This window comes from Eurosta solidaginis, chromosome 2 (genome assembly GCF_040869045.1).
Source record: "Eurosta solidaginis isolate ZX-2024a chromosome 2, ASM4086904v1, whole genome shotgun sequence".
NCBI lineage: Eukaryota > Metazoa > Arthropoda > Insecta > Diptera > Tephritidae > Eurosta > Eurosta solidaginis.
The window spans coordinates 72,680,774-72,698,437 of NC_090320.1; the positions used below are offsets into that span (position 1 = coordinate 72,680,774).

General features: G+C 38.5%; 1 protein-coding gene across 11 annotated transcripts in view; it reads left to right on the plus strand.

Moving 5' to 3' along the window:
- Positions 1–17,664, plus strand: part of LOC137242194 (beta-1,3-glucosyltransferase) — a 220,829-nt gene that overhangs the window by 55,077 nt on the left and 148,088 nt on the right. For 10 of the 11 annotated variants that reach the window (XR_010950118.1, XM_067769563.1, XM_067769561.1 and 7 more), the window contains exon 8: positions 17,043–17,304. Coding sequence is in view for 10 of the 11 variants with exons in the window: in XM_067769563.1 (XP_067625664.1) it covers positions 17,043–17,304 (262 nt within the window). In the remaining variant the exon portion in view is untranslated. Of the gene's footprint in view, positions 1–17,042; positions 17,305–17,365; positions 17,502–17,664 lie in introns of those variants that run through there. The other variant, XM_067769568.1, reaches the window with a different exon arrangement.

The window sequence follows — 17,664 nt, forward strand, 5'->3', positions numbered from 1 at the left end:
AGAAGTATTCCCTTCATAATCTGAGCACTCTGTGGACATCAGTTACAAGGTCGCCGTCTTCGTTCCTACCGGAGTTTGCCCCGGTCTTAAAACGTTCCGTCTGTTGCCGTATTTTTTGGTAAAATTTTCGGGCGTTATTCCTGGTGGCTAGCAGCTGAAGCTCCTCGCACTCACGCCTTTATGCTTCTGCTTTTTTCTTTCTGAAAACGCGTCTCGCTTCCCTCTTCAACTCACGATAGCGTTCACACACTCCTCTTGTCGCGCTCGCTTTTAATGTAGCCCTGTAGGCAGCGTCTTTTCTTTCAGTTACAACGCGGCATTCTTCATCGCACCAGTTGTTTTTTCGTGGCCGCCGGTAACCAATTTTTTCCTCGGCGGCGGTACGAAGTGCTTTGGAGATATGCTCCTACTGCTCCTGTATTCCTTCAGGATGAGTTGTGCTCTCAGAGAGCAGGTGTGAGAGTCGAGTTGCCAAATCATTGGCAGTCTGTTGTGATTGAAGCTTTCGGACGTCTAGCTGTCCTTGTGTTTCTTGTTCCTTGGTTTTAGCCGCTTTGAGGCGGGTGCGTATTTTGGCTGCAACGAGATAATGTCCCGAGTCGATGTTAGGTCCTCGGATCGTGCGCATATCTAAAACACTGGAGGCATGCCGTCCGTCTATCACAACGTGATCGATGTAATTGCGATAATTTCGATCAGGAGACAGCCATGTAGCTTGATGTATCTTTTTATGCATGAACCTCGTGCTGGATATGACCATGTTTCGAGCACCGGCAAAGTCAATCAGCCTCAGTCCGTTAGGAGAAGTTTCATTGTGTAGGCTGAACTTTCCGACTGTAGGGCCAAAAACGCCTTCTTTGTCCACCTTGGCGTTATAGTCGCCAAGCACGACTCTTATATCATGACGGGGGCAGTGATCGTATGTGCGTTCTAATTGTTCATAGAAAGTGTCTTTCACCTCATCGTCTTTCTCCTCTGTCGGCGCATGGACGTAGATGAATGATATATTAAAAAATTTTGCTTTTATTCGGATAGCGGCGAGACGCTCGTCTACAGGCGTGAACGCCAGCACTTGGCGCCAAAGTCTCCCTCCCACCACGAACCCGACGCCGAAACTGTGCTTACTCGTATGGCCACTCCAATAGATGTCACAATTTTTGATCTTCTTTCTTCCTTGCTTCGTCCAACGCATTTCTTGGATCGCGGTGATGTCAGATTTTACTTTGACGAGGACATCAACCAGCCGGGCATCTGCACCTATCCCATTGAGAGAGCTGACGTTCCAGGTGAATGCCCTCAATTCATTGTCCTTCAAACATTTGCCATGGTCGTCATCAATAGAGAGTGTATTTATCCGAGGCTTGTTGTTATATTTTATTGGAGTATGGTTTTACCTGGCGGGTCCCAAGCCCAGCGCACAACCCGCTCAGCGGGGGTGAAAATATTACTTGCACGTTTATATAGCGAGCCGCTTGCTCCAAGACAGACGCCCGCTTGCAGCCGCACCTAGAGGTGTACGCTGCCGATGAGGTCTCCCACGGCGTTCCCTTAAACCGATTATGTCGAGTGGCCTAGCCAGGTTGTCGCCTTCTCACATTAGCTCACCGCTAAACATCCGAGGATGCTTGGCCGCAAACGACCGGCGGTAGTGAGCTGCTTGAACCGCATGCAAAAGAATCACTCTGGCCATTCCCAGGTGAATGGCGGTCAGAAGCTTTCCCCACTTTCGTGGACTTCTACACCCTCCACATTTGTATATAAAGCCGGTTAATAGGGGCTCCTGGGAAAACCTTGTGCTACCGCACAAAGTCGTCCTTTCACAAAGCCTGCTGCTCCAGAACCTCCTTGACCCATATCTTTTCCACCACGTCCAGCATACATGATTGTTTCTGCAAGATATTGCGGTATTGTTGCATGTGTCGTATATACATTCCTACATTGTTGTGTGTCTGCTATTTGCACGGGCGTAGTTTTGAGAAGAGGAGAACCAATTTCACTGTATGCACTTTCCGTTCCCCATCCACTAATTTGAATACATGAGCCCGGTATTAATGGAACATTGCAAAGTGGTATTATTTTTACTGCACCATTCGGTTCAAAAGGTGTATCCACTTTAACAATAGCTATATCCATTAATTTTGTTCGTGAATCATAATCAGGATCAATATGTCTATCCTCCACATTGCGACGTTGCGCTCTGCTACTGTTCATTTGACGTATATCGGTTACACCAGCTAGAACGATGAGATCCTGTAGAATTTTATATTTTACGCAATGCGCAGTTGTAAGCACCTATTTAAAATTTAGTATGGAACCATCGCAAATATAGTATCTATTATTATTATCTAATATTGCTACAGAATGCGGGCAATAGGTATATGTCGGCCACGTATAATGCGAAATTGGGCATTTGTATGTGAACGAACACAGCTTAGCAGGACAAAGAGCAGCCCGAAATAATTTCCTAGATTAATTTTATTTTATTTTTAGTTTAAAACTTGTTCTACCACTTTTTAAGTATACAGTACACCGAGATTAATTTTGCGGCCGCTATTTATACTCAAATGAGTCGGGTAAATAAAAAAGATTCAAGGAATTTGAAATAACAAAAATACATCTAAATTTAAGTTAAAGCTATACAAGGTTAATTTTGTTATACTAAGCGTACTTTGCACACATAGTGTATTAACTTTGGTAACATAGCGGTTGATCGTAACGGCATAAACGAATCGAGATAAATATAGTTCCATATATCAAAACGCGGACGAAAAAAGGAATTGGTCTAGCCTTCCGTCCATCTGTCCGTCCGTCTGTCGTTGCACACGATAACTTGAGTAAATATTGAGAATAAAATATTGAAATTTGGTATATGGGTTCCATGGCGCTCATGTCCCATCGCTATTGAAAATGATCGGATGGTAACCACGCCCACTTTTTACATATATAACATTTTGGAAAAGACATAAAACCTGATTATTTAGTAAATAATTCATATAGAATGTTGAAATTTGATGCGTTGACTAATATTAAGAGTCTTGATAAAAATAAAAATAAAAAATTTTAATGGGCGTGGCACCGCCCACTTGTGATAAAATCAATTTTACAAATATTATTAATCATAAATCAAAAACCGTCAAGCCTATCATTACATAATTGGACAGAGAAGTTGCTTTTAATCTAAAGAATGATTCGAAGAAAAATTCACGAAATCGGTGAGGGATTAAGCTCACTTTTATATAGAAGATGTTTAAAAGGGTCGTAGGCTAGAATAATAACATATATCTTTTAACGAAAATTTGTTTTGTATCAATAATATTTCACTTACGAAGTTTTATTTTAAGAGGAAATTAGGAGAAATGTTTTTTTAATGGACGGTGCCACGCCCCGATCAAGCATTACAAAACATTTCTAGGGTCTCAAAAAGAAATAAAGCCCTGGTAACAAAATTCGAAAAAGTAATTTATTTGAAATGAACTGTACAATTCAAACTCACGCTGAGTATATAATATTCGGTTACACCCAAACTTAGACACCCTTACTTATTTTTTGTTTATTTTTATTTGCTGAACAAACACATTTTGCTCCATCAAAATAACAAATTAAATGTATGTATTGACATTCTAGCGAATTGAAAAATGACAAAAGATTTTGCTATACTTTTTCAAACGGAAATTTCCTCTCAATTGTTTGTTTATATATATTATCACGGATATTAGCATCACTAAGCTATACCATCACCAAAGCGATGCTAAGGCATGCTAAGCAATATTTACGTCAATAATCAAATCATGTATACACATATATAAGGCAGCCGAGAGATGTCACACACAGATGCATTTACTTATACGCCTATGTGTGCGCGAGAGACCGTAAACTACAAACATTCACATCAATAATTCAATCTTTATGTATCTATATAAACGAATTAATAATTGCGTCTACATATATGTACCATGTACGAATGCGAGCAGCGGAGAGTCAATGCGCAAACACATGCATATATCTGAGAAGTTTGAGCACTACTGGACTAGTAGATTCTGGAAGCGCCTAAAAGATGTATAAAATTGTGCAATTTTAGTTATAGCTGAGAAGTTTGAGAGCTCATGGACAATGCTAGTAGATTCTAGAAAAAGGCGAACGAGGAAACCAAAGAGTATAAAAGGCGACAGATGTAGAGGCGCTGTAATTCAGTTTGAGTTGAGTTATCAATCAGTTTGGTTATTAAGCCAGCGAGTAGCAAAGTATAAGTGTTATTGTGAAGTACTTTAATAAAGGCCATTTTTCCATCATTCAATATTGGAGTTATTTATTCAACAGTTTAGTGATTCGAACTTAGCAGAGGATTGCAAATAAGAGGATTTGCAAATAAATTCGTTACAATTGGTGTCAGAAGAGGAATTGTTGAATAAATTCCAGAGGACAACAAGGACATGGCAAAGTTCAGTGAATTGAAGGTCCAGCAACTAAAGAAGGAGTTGGAGAGCCGTGGATTGAATACAAGCGGCGTTAAACTTGAACTTCAGGCACGGCTACGAGAGGCAACGGAAGCAGAAGGAATTGATGTGGAAGAGTATGTCTTTCATCTTGATGGCGAGGAGACAACAAAAATTGAAGAGAAAAACGAAACATCGAAGACGGTTACCAGCACAGACTTGAACATGATATTGGCTGCAATATCTGCACAAACATCGACAGTAGCATCAATGTCGTCGCAAATGTCAGAAATGTCGTCACAAATGGCATCACAATTGGAATCGCAGGAGACACGCATAACATCGAAGATGGAAACACAGCTCGAATAACAGAAGACATATATCGCATCCCAACTGGAATCACAGGAGGCACGTATTTCAGAAATGACGCCGCAAGTGTCATCTCAACTGGAAGACCAAAAGACATATATGTCATCTCAATTGGAAGCGCAAGAGGCACGTATATCTAAAATGTCGGCAGAAATTTTGGAACAGGTATCATCAAAACTGGAAGCGTAGGATGAAAACATGGCTCAATTTCAGGCAGAAGTAGATGATTTAAAAGGTCGCATGGAACAGTTACAACTAAATCGCCCAGCTGTTTCAGCGAGTAATCCAAAGGTAAAGACACCATCCTTTGACGGTTCTGTTCCTTTTCAGGTCTTTAAGCTACAGTTTGAGAAGACCGCAGCATTGAACCAATGGAATGCTGAAGATAAAGTTGCAGCTCTGTTCGTGGCACTGAAAGGGCCTGCCGCGGAAATCTTACAGACCATCCCAGAGTACGAGCGGAACCACTACGAAACATTGATGAGCGCTTTAGAGAGACGTTACGGAAGCGAGCATAGGAAACAGATATTCCAAATTAAGTTGCAAAACCGCTACCAAAAAGCAAATGAGACATTGCAGGAGTTTGCTTCAGATATTGAAAGATTGGCTCATCTTGCAAATGCGGACGCACCCGTGGAATACACTGAAAGGGTAAAAATCCAGAGTTTCATAAATGGCATACGAGATGTGGAAACGAAGCGGGCTACATATGCGAATCCAAAACTAACGTTTGCTGAAACGGTATCGCATGCACTGACTCAGGAAACAGCCTCACTTTTGAGTAAGCCAGCGTACAAAGCTCATCGCGTGGAAGCGGAAAAGCCAGACTGGGTAGACGCAATTTTGGAAGCATTGAAGGGTACGCAGCAGAAGAATAATGATGCAGTCAAATGCTTTAAGTGTGGAAAGCCAGGGCATATTGCGCGTTATTGCAACACCAACCCTAACAGTTCCAACAATGTGGGTGGTCGTAAACGCAGAGCAGAAGGAGATGAGCAAATCTCCAAGACAAATCAATCGTTAAACTAAAGCGAGTCAACAGCAAGGGGCGACAGCTGACTCCCTCAATTGAATGCCCCATAATCTCTATCTCACAAATTGGAAGAAGGTCGAGCAATCTTACTGTCGGAGGACATGTGGATGGAAAGAGACGTTTACTGACTGTAGATACGGGTGCATCTCATTCCATCATTCGAGCGGACAACAAGAAGATAAGACCATTGCATGGAGCAATATTGCGTACAGCCACTGGAGAAGACACCCAGGTAATTGGAGAAGTAGAATGTGAAGTAGCAATTGGGAACGTCACGGTATTACACAATTTTATAGTGGCAGGTATTGTTGATGAATTCATAATTGGAATGGACTTCTTAATCAACCAAGGCATCAAAATCGATATGCAAAGCAAGACGATGCGATATAAGAACATGGATGTGCCACTTAATTTCTGCTACGAGAGAGGCTACAGCAGTAAACGAGTGCTGGTGGAAGAGAGTCAGCAAATACCACCAAAATCAGAAGCAGTCATCTGAGCAAAGGTTGATGGAGATTGTGGGACAAACAAATTGTGGGTTGTCGAAGCAGCAAATAAATCAGCACTGAACATACTTGTAGGAAAAACCCTGGCTATGACAAAACAAGATGGACGTATTCCGGTAAGAGTACTTAATGAGTTCAAGTCACCATTCAATTTGACCAAAGGAGCTATTTTGGGAAGATGCCAAGAGGCCGAAATAGTTATTAACTGTGAACAGCTCCAGGAACACGTTTCATCCAGTAATACTGATCTTTCAAATGATATCACGGCATGGACGCATGGACTAGAGCAAGCCTATCAGAGTAAGGCAAATACAACTGCTCATAAAATACGCGAACATATTTGACCAGGATGGTTCCAAACCAGGCCGCACCAATCTTGTGAAACATCAAATTGACACTGGAGATGCGAGGCCGATCCGTCAAGCTCCACGTAGTGTTCCACTGGCGAAGCGCGAAGTTGTGAGTCAAATCATACAAGAAATGAGTGACAGCGGCGTCATCGAACCATCAGCTAGTCCATGGAGCTCACCGGTAGTACTTGTAAAGAAGAAGGATGGAAAAATGAGGTTTTGCGTGGACTACCGGAAGTTGAATGACGTAACGAAAAAGGATAGCTACCCATTGCCAAGAATTGACGACACTCTGGACTCGCTATCTGGTACGAAATGGTTTTCCACGCTGGACTTGAAAAGCGGCTACTGGCAAGTGGAGGTGAAGGAGGAAGATAGAGAGAAAACAGCCTTCAGTGTCGGTGATGGTCTTTGGCAATTTACAGTGATGCCTTTTGGACTTTGTAATGCACCAGCTACTTTTGAGAAACTCATGGACCAGGTACTGAAAGGACTACATTGGAAAACATGCTTGGTGTACCTGGACGACATCATCGTATTGGGCAAGAATTTTGATGAACATCTTAGGAACTTGGAGGAAGTTTTCCAAAGAATAGCTGGCGCTGGTCTGAAATTAAGTCCCAAAAAGTGTGCGCTGTTTAAAAAGGAAGTAAATTATTTGGGCCACAAGGTAACGACAGAAGGTGTCTGTACAGCGAATGAAAGATAGAGGCAGTAAAGGATTGGCCAAGACCACAGAATCTGTATGAATTGAGAAGTTTCCTTGGGCTGTGCACATATTACCGCCGATTTGTACCAAATTTTGCCAGCGTAGCCCATAGTCTCCACGAGCTAACTAGGAAAAATAAAGCTTTTGAATGGAAGAAGGAGCAAGAAGTAGCTTTCCAAACATTGAAAGAGCGGTTGTGCACTGCCCCAATGTTGGCATACCCGATTGCAGGAGCAACGTTTATTCTAGATACAGATGCGAGCGGATATGCTATAGGAGGCGCTTTATCACAACTGGTCGATGGACAAGAGAAGGTAGTTGCATATTACAGCCGTTCAATTGGAAAACCAGAGAGGAACTATTGCGTTACACGGAGAGAGCTGTTGGCATTGGTAGAGTGCATTAAACATTTTCACAAATACCTCTACGGCCAGCGATTCCGTGCCAGGACAGATCACGCAGCGTTGAAATGGCTTCTGCAGTTCCGTAATCCAGAAGGACAATTGGCACGGTGGATCGAGCGACTACAAAGCTATGACTTTTCCATTGAGCATCGGAAAGGTAGTACCCATGGAAATGCTGATGCAATGTCACGAAGACCATGTAGTCTGGAATGCAAGCACTGCTCAAAGGCCGAGGATAAAGAAGACATTATAGATGTCCGGCTAATGACTTAAACGTGTGCGGATGAATGGGACAAGGAACAACTAAGAAAGTGTCAGCTAGAAGATACAGATCTGTCACATGTTATGCAAGGGCTCGAACGAAACGAAATACCAAGCAGAGAGGAGATGTCAGCAGAGAGTCCCATTGCGAAGTTATATTGGGCACAGTGGAACAGTTTAGAATTGATATCCGGTTGCTTGCATCGAGTATGAGAGAGTGAGGATGGTCAATGCAAGAAGAAACTGATAGTTGTTCCCAGGAAGAGGATTCCTGACGTGCTCAGCGAGCTGCACAATGGTCCAAGTGGAGGTCATCTTGGAATCACGAAGACACTCGAGAAAACTAAGCAGAGATTCTATTGGGTTGGTTGCCTTCAGTCGGTCACCGTGTGGATTGCCAACTGCGAGGTATGCAACAGAGCGAAAGGGCCCAAAACCCGAAGTCATGGCCAGATGAAGCAGTATATTTCAGGTGCACCATTTGAAAGGATCGCCATGGATGTCGCAGGTCCATTTCCTACTAACAACCGCGGAAACAAATACTTACTGGTGGTTATGGACTATTTCAGTAAATGGCCAGAGGTATACCCAATCCCAAACCAAGAAGCAGAAACAGTAGCAGAAGTGGTTAAAAACGAATGGGTTGCAAGGTATGGTGTACCACTGGAGTTACATTCTGAGCATGGCAGGAATTTTGAATCAGCTGTGTTCCAAGAAATGTGCAAAAAGTTGGGCATTCGAAAAAAACGGACAACTGCATTGCATCCTCAGTTCGATGGTATGGTGGAACGCTTCAATAGAACATTGGAGGAGCATTTAAGGAAAGTAGTAGACAAGTACCATAAGGACATATCATTATTCTTGATGGTCTACCGATCGGCAGTACATGACACAACGGGCCAAACTTCCGCAAAGGTAATTTTTGGCAATGACCTTCGACTGCCAGCTGATTTGAAGTATGGGATAGATGCCGATGCGAAGAGGAATGTCAAGAAATCCACTGGGGTCTTGGAAGAAGAGCTGAGAGAGATACACGATCTGGTAAGGCAACGAGCAAAGATTATGAGTGACAAGATGAAAGCGAAGTACGATAAAGCAATTAATTCGTCAGTGTTTCAGGAAGGAGATTTGGTGCTGCTATACAACCCACAACGAAAAAAAGGTTTGTCCCCGAAATTGCATTGTAACTGGGAAGGTCAATACAAAGTTGTAAAACGGATCAACGATGTAGAGTACCGCATACAAACCACTACCAAACCACGAACCAAAAAGAAAGGTGGTTCATTTGGAGATGCTAGCGGCGTTTAGATCGAGAGATTTGTCTGATCGGGACGATCAGACTTAGGTGCGATGCTAAGGCATGCTAAGCGATATTTAAGTCAATAATCAGGTCATGTATACACATATATAAGGCAGCCGGGAGATGTCACACACAGATGCATTTACTTATACGCCTATGTGTGCGCGAGAGACTGTAAACTACAAACATTCACATCAATAATTCAATCTTTATGTATCTACATAAACGAATAAATAATTGCGTCTACACATATGTACCATGTACGAATACGAGCAGCGGAGAGTCAATGCGCAAACACATGCATATATCTGAGAAGTTTGAGCACTACTGGACTAGTAGATTCTGGAAGCGCCTAAAAGATGTATAAAATTGTGCAATTTTAGTTATAGCTGAGAAGTTTGAGAGCTCATGGACAATGCTAGTAGATTCTAGAAAAAGGCGAACGAGGAAACCAAAGAGTATAAAAGGTGACAGATGTAGAGGCGCTGTAATTCAGTTTGATTTGAGTTATCAATCAGTTTGGTTATTAAGCCAGCGAGTAGCAAAGTATAAGTGTTATTGCGAAGTACTTTAATAAAGGCCATTTTTCCATCATTCAATATTGGAGGTATTTATTCAACAGTTTAGTGATTCGAACTTAGCAGAGGATTGCAAATAAGAGGATTTGCAAGTAAATTCGTTACAATATGTATATGGGCAAATCCCAAATAAGGTTCATCACGAACCGAAAATCGAAAGTGGTCAGACTTTTTTTTCTAATAACTTTATTTCTGCTTAGCCAACGAACAAAATTTATATGTTGCTAGAAAGAGGGCATTTTGCGATTTCAGCAGTGTATAAATTGTTAATTGATTCTTGGAGATGTTAGAGAAATCTAAAATGAGTTCTGATTTCAAAAAGATATGAACTTTAAAGATTAATATGGGTTTTATTGGTGTATTCAACAAGAAGACGGGAAAGAAGGCAGTGCAAACTAGCTTACATTTTTCTTGTGAAACTTATCTGCTTGAAAAAAAAAAAAATATATATATATATTGTAACGAATTTAGTGCAATTCCTCTTATTTGCAACCGTCTACTAACGTTCGTATCACTAAACTGTTGAATAAATAACTCCACTATTCAATAATGCAAAATGGCCTTTATTAAAGTACTTCACAATAAACACTTATACTTCGCAACTGATTGATAGCTTGCTAAATCAAACTGATTGTCGTGCTTCTACTGCTGCTGCCTTTTATACTCTGTGATTTATCGTTCGCATACTTCTAGGCGCTTCCATTTCTAGAATTTACTAGTTAGTTATCAGCTATAAAATTACTACGTTTATAGCTTCTCATTTGCGCGTGTATATGTGATACTTGCACAATTATAATTGCCTACTTTTGGGATCATCTCAGATAAGATATATGCATGTGTTGTGCGTTTTCTCTCCGCTGCGTGTACGTACATATGTGTAGACATAATGATTGATTCGTTTATGTAGATACAAGTGACTGCCTGCTTTATTGTTGTTGTGGCTTCATTTACTTAGCATCAGACTAGTGATGTGAGTATCACTTAGTGTCACTAATATTCCTCACAATATTATATATTAGGGCGGGTCGATTTAAAAATATACATAAAATAAACATTTCAAAAAATCGCCGGTTTTGCACTTTACATGAAAAAATTAGCTAAATGGCTATGTTTTTTCTTTATTTATTTATAATAATATTTATTATTTATTTATAATAATATCTATGTTTCTCTTAAGAAATTTATTTAGTCAGAACATATGTATGTAAATGAAAAAATTAATTTAAGTGAGTTATAGAAAAGAAACTAAAAAAAATTATTGTTTGAAGTCTTTTTTACTTTCAAGTCTGGGCAATTTCGCACGGCTCTCTAATGTCGTCGCCATAACAGCCTCTACATTTTCCGGTATAACCCGTATGGAAACGTTAGCTAGCAATTAAACATGTCGTTCCGTTCCTTGTATGTGTGATGGAATTTTTGGATCATTAAATATTCTTCTTTCTTTGCTATCACCAAACAACATTGATAACAAGATATTTTCCGAATGCGCATAATATGAATTATCTTTAATTACTTGATTGACAATTTTGCGTAAACGAGGTTCTAGAAATAGTGACCAACCAATGAACTTGAAAAATAATGCACTGCCGTACACGACAGAGCTGTAATACTTGATATTGAAGTACATTGGCACATAACATTTAATTATAAATTCAACCAGAATTCTTAAATTTGCATCTGGATTTTCCGTTGTCACATATAATCGCAATAATCTAGCGGTCTTGGTGAGCCACCGAAAATGTACAATTTTCCCTGGTTTGATGTTAGCCAGATCCACCGGAACCACGCCGCTAGAAATTGCATGGGCCATGTCGTATAAGTACTTCGAATCGGTGGAAAATTTAATTTGTTCTGGGGGCATATTTTGTAACTCAATTTTCTGGAAGCCGTCCACCACCTGAAAGATATAATAATAAAATAATTAAAAATGGTTGACAATTATAATAAATGAGTGATAGCAATAACTTACCGGAAGAGTTTCAGAAGTAAACATTGTTTCCAGAGATTTTACATACTCTGTAAATTGTTGGGTGTTGTTTCTTCTCTTGATTTGCTCTTGATACTTGTCAAGCAATTTATTCAATTTATTAAATACACTTTTTTTCAGCATTATTTCCATACCAAGTTTTTCCCGAATTCCAATCAACTTATCTTGTACTTGAATAGTGAATGATTTATGGGAAAACTTTTTTTTGTTCGCACACGTTCGCTTAAGTAAAAATAATATCTCAAGATATCCAGATGGGTTGGTAAATTAAGATCAGTTAAATCAGTAGACACACCAAAAACAGTAACATCATGCTTGGGTATATGACTCATTGGGTTTTCGATAGTTGTTGATGTAGTTGCTTCATCTTGCGGTGTAGAGGATGGAGGATTCATTGTAAATTTTTTGATTTGGAATGGTCACTTCACTTATTATTTTTTTTTTAATATTTTTTTATCTGAAATTAGCACTTCACACTTTGAGTTCTTCACAACGACTTAATGCATTCACAAAAACTGTTGCGTTATATATGGTCTACGAGACGAGGTAATAAGAATGAAATGGTAATTTCAATTATACCTGCTGTGTCTTGTGGTGGCTTAAAAAAAACAACACAAGCAATTTTACGATCTGCAATTGTGTCACAGTGATACCTTCATTTTTTAAAACGGTTGAATAAAAAACCCACACAACTATGTTTACGACATGCAAATGCATCACAGTGATGCCTTGGTTTTAAAAGGGTTGTAAAAACGCTAATTTCTAATAATTTTTTTTAATTTCTTTTCTATTACTAAGTTAAATTAATTTTTTCATTTACATATGTTCTGACTAAATAAATTTCTGAAGAGAAAAATAAACTCCAAAAAGAAAAAACATAGGCATTTCGCTGATTTTTTCAAGTAAAGTGCAAAACCGGCGATTTTTTGAAATGTTTGTATGGTGAACCCCCAGGGGGGTTCCAGGGGGGTGTGCCACTGGCATCGGTGGGTCGGGCCTCCAAAGTTAGTGGGGGTCGGCCATACATTTGGACTCGATTGGAGCACTCTAAATGGGTCAAAGTGGGATTTTTCAAAATTTGCCCCTACCCAAAAGTTCGACCCAAATTGTGACATCAGAATTCGTTTTAGAGGTATGGTTCCTTGGGCAAAGTTTCTTATTTCGATCCCTAGAATATGATTTTCACAGAGCAAAGGGGCGATTTTTTTGCCTCCCCACAAATCGACCCGGCCTATTATATATATATTTGTCGACTAGAAATGGTTAAATGGGAATATCTTATCCAAATTTCAATGAATTTATTATATTCGCGAGCTTTTGAACGCAAAATTATATATGACCTCTTTAAAATTTTGATTTACTTTGTACTTTTGTTCTATTTCTTCTATATTACTAATATTTGTTAATCGTTAGAAGCAAAAGAACGTACTTTTTTGAATGACCTAAAAATTTATCGAAGAATAAACAGAGGGAAAGTTATAATCAAGTATACGTCTCCGTTTATGAAAAGGGGGTTTTGGCCCGTTAGCCCGGACTTTGAGGGCGTATTCGAAATGCCAGGTTTGCACATTTTGTTTACTCTACTAGACCTAAACCTTCATGTCTCGAAAAGAATATATTTTCGATGTTATATAGTGTTATTCATTGAGAAAAAATTCTCGCGTCCGTAACCGTACTTGAGCTTATATCCAGCGTTTTAAAAAGATATTTCAGATTTCGAAAATCTACGGGCATAGGGAATGTAAAATTTGCCCTTAACTTCGTTAAGTGTTGCATACTTTCACAAGCATTAAAAAATTACTTCTATTTCTTGTCGCGTCCAAGCCTCATTATATATGGTCATATGTCTGTACTTCCATTTATGAGGTACCCACAATTTTTGCTTTAAATATTGTAATATCCGCTCAGTTCGCTGCACATGTTCTCTTTTATGCATGTTGAAATGCGTGCGAATAGGAGTTGCCACATATTTAATTATGTTATTAAGTTCAGACGTGTACAATGAATGTATTTTTAATTAAAAGTACAAAAGGTACACGTAATTAGTTTTATCTGTTTCCAAGCTGGTAATATTCCATTGTACACTGCTAAAAAGGGTTGGGAGTAGTGCAATAAATTTTGAGCAGCAACACTTGCATACAAGTGGGCTGACATAATCAAGATTTTGCCTTAAGTATTAATGAGACGTTAATTTGTTATGGATTTAAAGGGCCAATTAAAGTCCCTTAACCCTAACGCCATAGTCGTAACCATACCCATATCCATAACCATCTCCATCTGATCGATTAATGGTGCCTTAACCTAAAAATCGTGAAAATTTCATTAAAATGAAGAAAACGCAAAAGATTACAAACATATTCCACAAAAAATAAGTCTCTTAGTCATAACGTATCCAAGACAATGAATAAAACCTGCAAAAAGTTATTAAATTCACTCAAATATTTTTAGGTTATGGATATGGCGAGAAACCAAAAACCAATGGGTGGCTATGGTATGGTTATGGCGTTAGCGTTATGGTATGGCATCATGAATCGGTTACATTGATTTCCATAAGGTAGGTTTGATCAGCTGTTTTATCTGGTTATGATTTTATGGTTATAAGCAGGGCTGCTCAAAAATTTTTGTATTGAATACAAATCCTAACACAACTACAAAAATATAAGTGCACTGAGAAAAACTAAAATATTTTTTTATATGGAAGTATTTTTTTGTAAATAATATTGTAATACAGTTGAAGTAATTTTATGTATGTATAGATCTATATATAATAATACAACAAACATAGGATAGGTATTAAGTTGAATGGAATAAACGCAGTAACAAGTTCATAATGTCTATATCTACTTAATATAATTATGTTGCCTGTCACAACTTTATTTGAATGTTTTGATAACATCTTTAATGTCTTGTTGCACTATATGTGGATAATTGTATAACGGCTTTTAAATGGTCTTGGGTCAAGGAGTTTCTTAGATTCGTTTTGATTAATTTCATGCTGGAAAATGCTTTCTCACATATATATGTACTACTAAACATAGACAAGTATTTTAATATAAAATTTCTTAAAATCGTACTTTTCCAAAAATCAATGCCTTGTAATTTTGTTTCCTTAAGGAATGAATCAGTTCAGTTCATCAGTAAATAGCACAATTCCATCTGAAACTGTGCACTTTGCGATAATATATCACAAGTCATGGGACTGTAAAAAATTGGTAAAATTTTTTTAATTCCATGGAAATCTTTGAATTTGCTCTGAAAACTTATTTTCAAGCTTTCTAAGCTGCTTTTCATGTAACTAAAATAAAGTCTATAATTTCATACTCATTCGAAATTGTCCTTAAACAAGGGAAGTGGAACAGGCTCCCATTCTTTACTAAAGTACATTTCTATTACTCGCTATTAATTCCAAAATTCGCGCACACCAAATATATGAAAACTTTTTGTTATACAATTTTTTTCAGTGCTGTCACATTTTTTATATTTTTTTCATAGTAAATTTGTTTTTGTAAGTTTTTATATCATATCCAAGTGCTCGTTCATCATATGAAATTGTTTTTGCTTTGCCCTTACATATGAAAATCAAAAACTTCGATATGAATTTTATTTATATGCGAGCACATACGGGAGTGCTTTAATTTTTTTATATTCAAAGTGTGAATTTGTATCTGTGCCTATGATTAGGGGAAAACAAAAACAAAAGTGCTACAAGTGTATAGGGGTTGAGCAGTAACCAGGGCTGCTAAGTCACCATTAATTGGCCCTTTAATTGGGCCTTAAGGGCTAATTAAACTTCCTTAACCCTAACGTCGTAACCATACCCATTATCCATAACCATCTCCAATGTGATCGATTAATGGTGCCTTAACCTAAAAATCGTGAAAATTTCATTAAAATGAAGAAAACGCAAAAGATTACAAACATATTCCACAAAAAATAAGTTTCTTAGTCATAACGTATTCAAAACAATAAATAAAATCTACAAAAATTTATTAAATTCATCAACTCAAATATTTTTATGTTATGGATATGGCGAGAAACCAAAAATCAATTGGTTGGCTATGGTATGGTTATGGCGTTAGCGTTATGGTATGGCACATTAATAGATTACATTGATTTCCATAAGGTAGGTTCGATCAGCTGTTTTATCTGGTTATGGTTTTTTGGTTATAAGTCACCATTAATTGGTCCTTAAACGTCTGTTCCTCTTTCACATATCCGTAAAACTAGCCAATACCCGCGGGCCAGTCCGCACGAAGAAAATACAACACAAAAATATACCAATATACAAATATACGAAAATTTAGCGGTTGCGTCCAGAGAAGAGAAAGTCGATAGCTTAGCCGAACTCCAAAGCGTCCCACTATCTATCTGGGAGCTTTAGGCATTCCATCTACGCGTTCTGCCTATTAGGAAAGCAGCGGGATTTCAGTAACCAAGAACAGTGGCTACTGGATGATTTATTCGGCAGTATTTGAAATCTTCCCGATACCTTGCGTTGATAACAAAGAGGAGAGAGAGAGAATAGAGTCATAAGCGAGAGCAGACAAACGCGCTACAAGCGATGCGCCGTTTTCGGGGAGTAAAATTAGAAAATTAACGAAGTCCGTTTGCAGAAAAATAAACCTTTCTTTCGTCATTTTATAAAGGCTGATTTTCATATATGGTCTTCGTAGCGATATTAGAAGCCACTAGCCTCATTGCCAGACACTTTCCATAGTTGCCTTGCTTAGCCAGACACTTTTAATCCTTCTTAACTTCAAAGAGCAACGAAGCAATTTTATAGTGAAATTCGAATACAAAATCTTTGAAAAAATTTCTTTTTTCATTTTATGAAAAAGTACAGTTTTGCATTACAAAAAGTGTCTGGCTGGACAAAGCTACGGAGACCATATATTAAAATCAGCCTTTATAAAATGACGAAACAAATGTCTATGTTTCAGCAAAACTTTTTGCACGATATCTGTTAAAGCCACTATGACTCAAGTTTTATAATAGACCAACGATCCTGCTTCAGTTGGAAATATGCACTGACGAAATTTCAACTTTTATAAAATGACGAAGGTCTGGCAGTCACGGGCTCTTAGACTAATACTTTTTTTTTACTTTTAAAAGCATTCCGCGCATTTGTGAGTTATTGGGCTGTTTCGATTCTACAACCGACTTATATCTTGGAGAGCGATTTGGTTTTCATTATGAAACAAACGGATTTAACTATATAACCAGTGGTGGTAGCGTTGTAATGAGCTTGTCAGCGGTACGCAAATTAATCACAAACTGTCATTGTCCACAACCTCAACACGCCGATGATATGCTGATTGGAAATTGCTTTGATACCCTCGGAATTCCAACCACACACTCTTCACAATTTCATCAGGTTAGTATTGTCCTGTTCGAATATTATTGAAAGCATATAAAAGAGATAGATGACACTCTAGTCGTGGTTCCGAATGCACTATAAGCGCACCAGCTTTGAATTAGAGACGGTAACAATTACCAAACTTATTGAAAGCATGACCTTACTTATTTGGAACTGCATTACGATTTAGACTTGCGTAAGGCATGAGTCAACTAATCTCATAAGGAAAAAGGATAAAAAGAAATCAGCGGTATATTATGTTATAATATTCTTATTCGAACCGAGTAGAACCATGATGTAATAATGCCAAGGTGTGGGAACTTATTTTGAAAACTCCCTTACAATACGAAGGATGAGAGAAAGGAGAAGAAAAGAAAA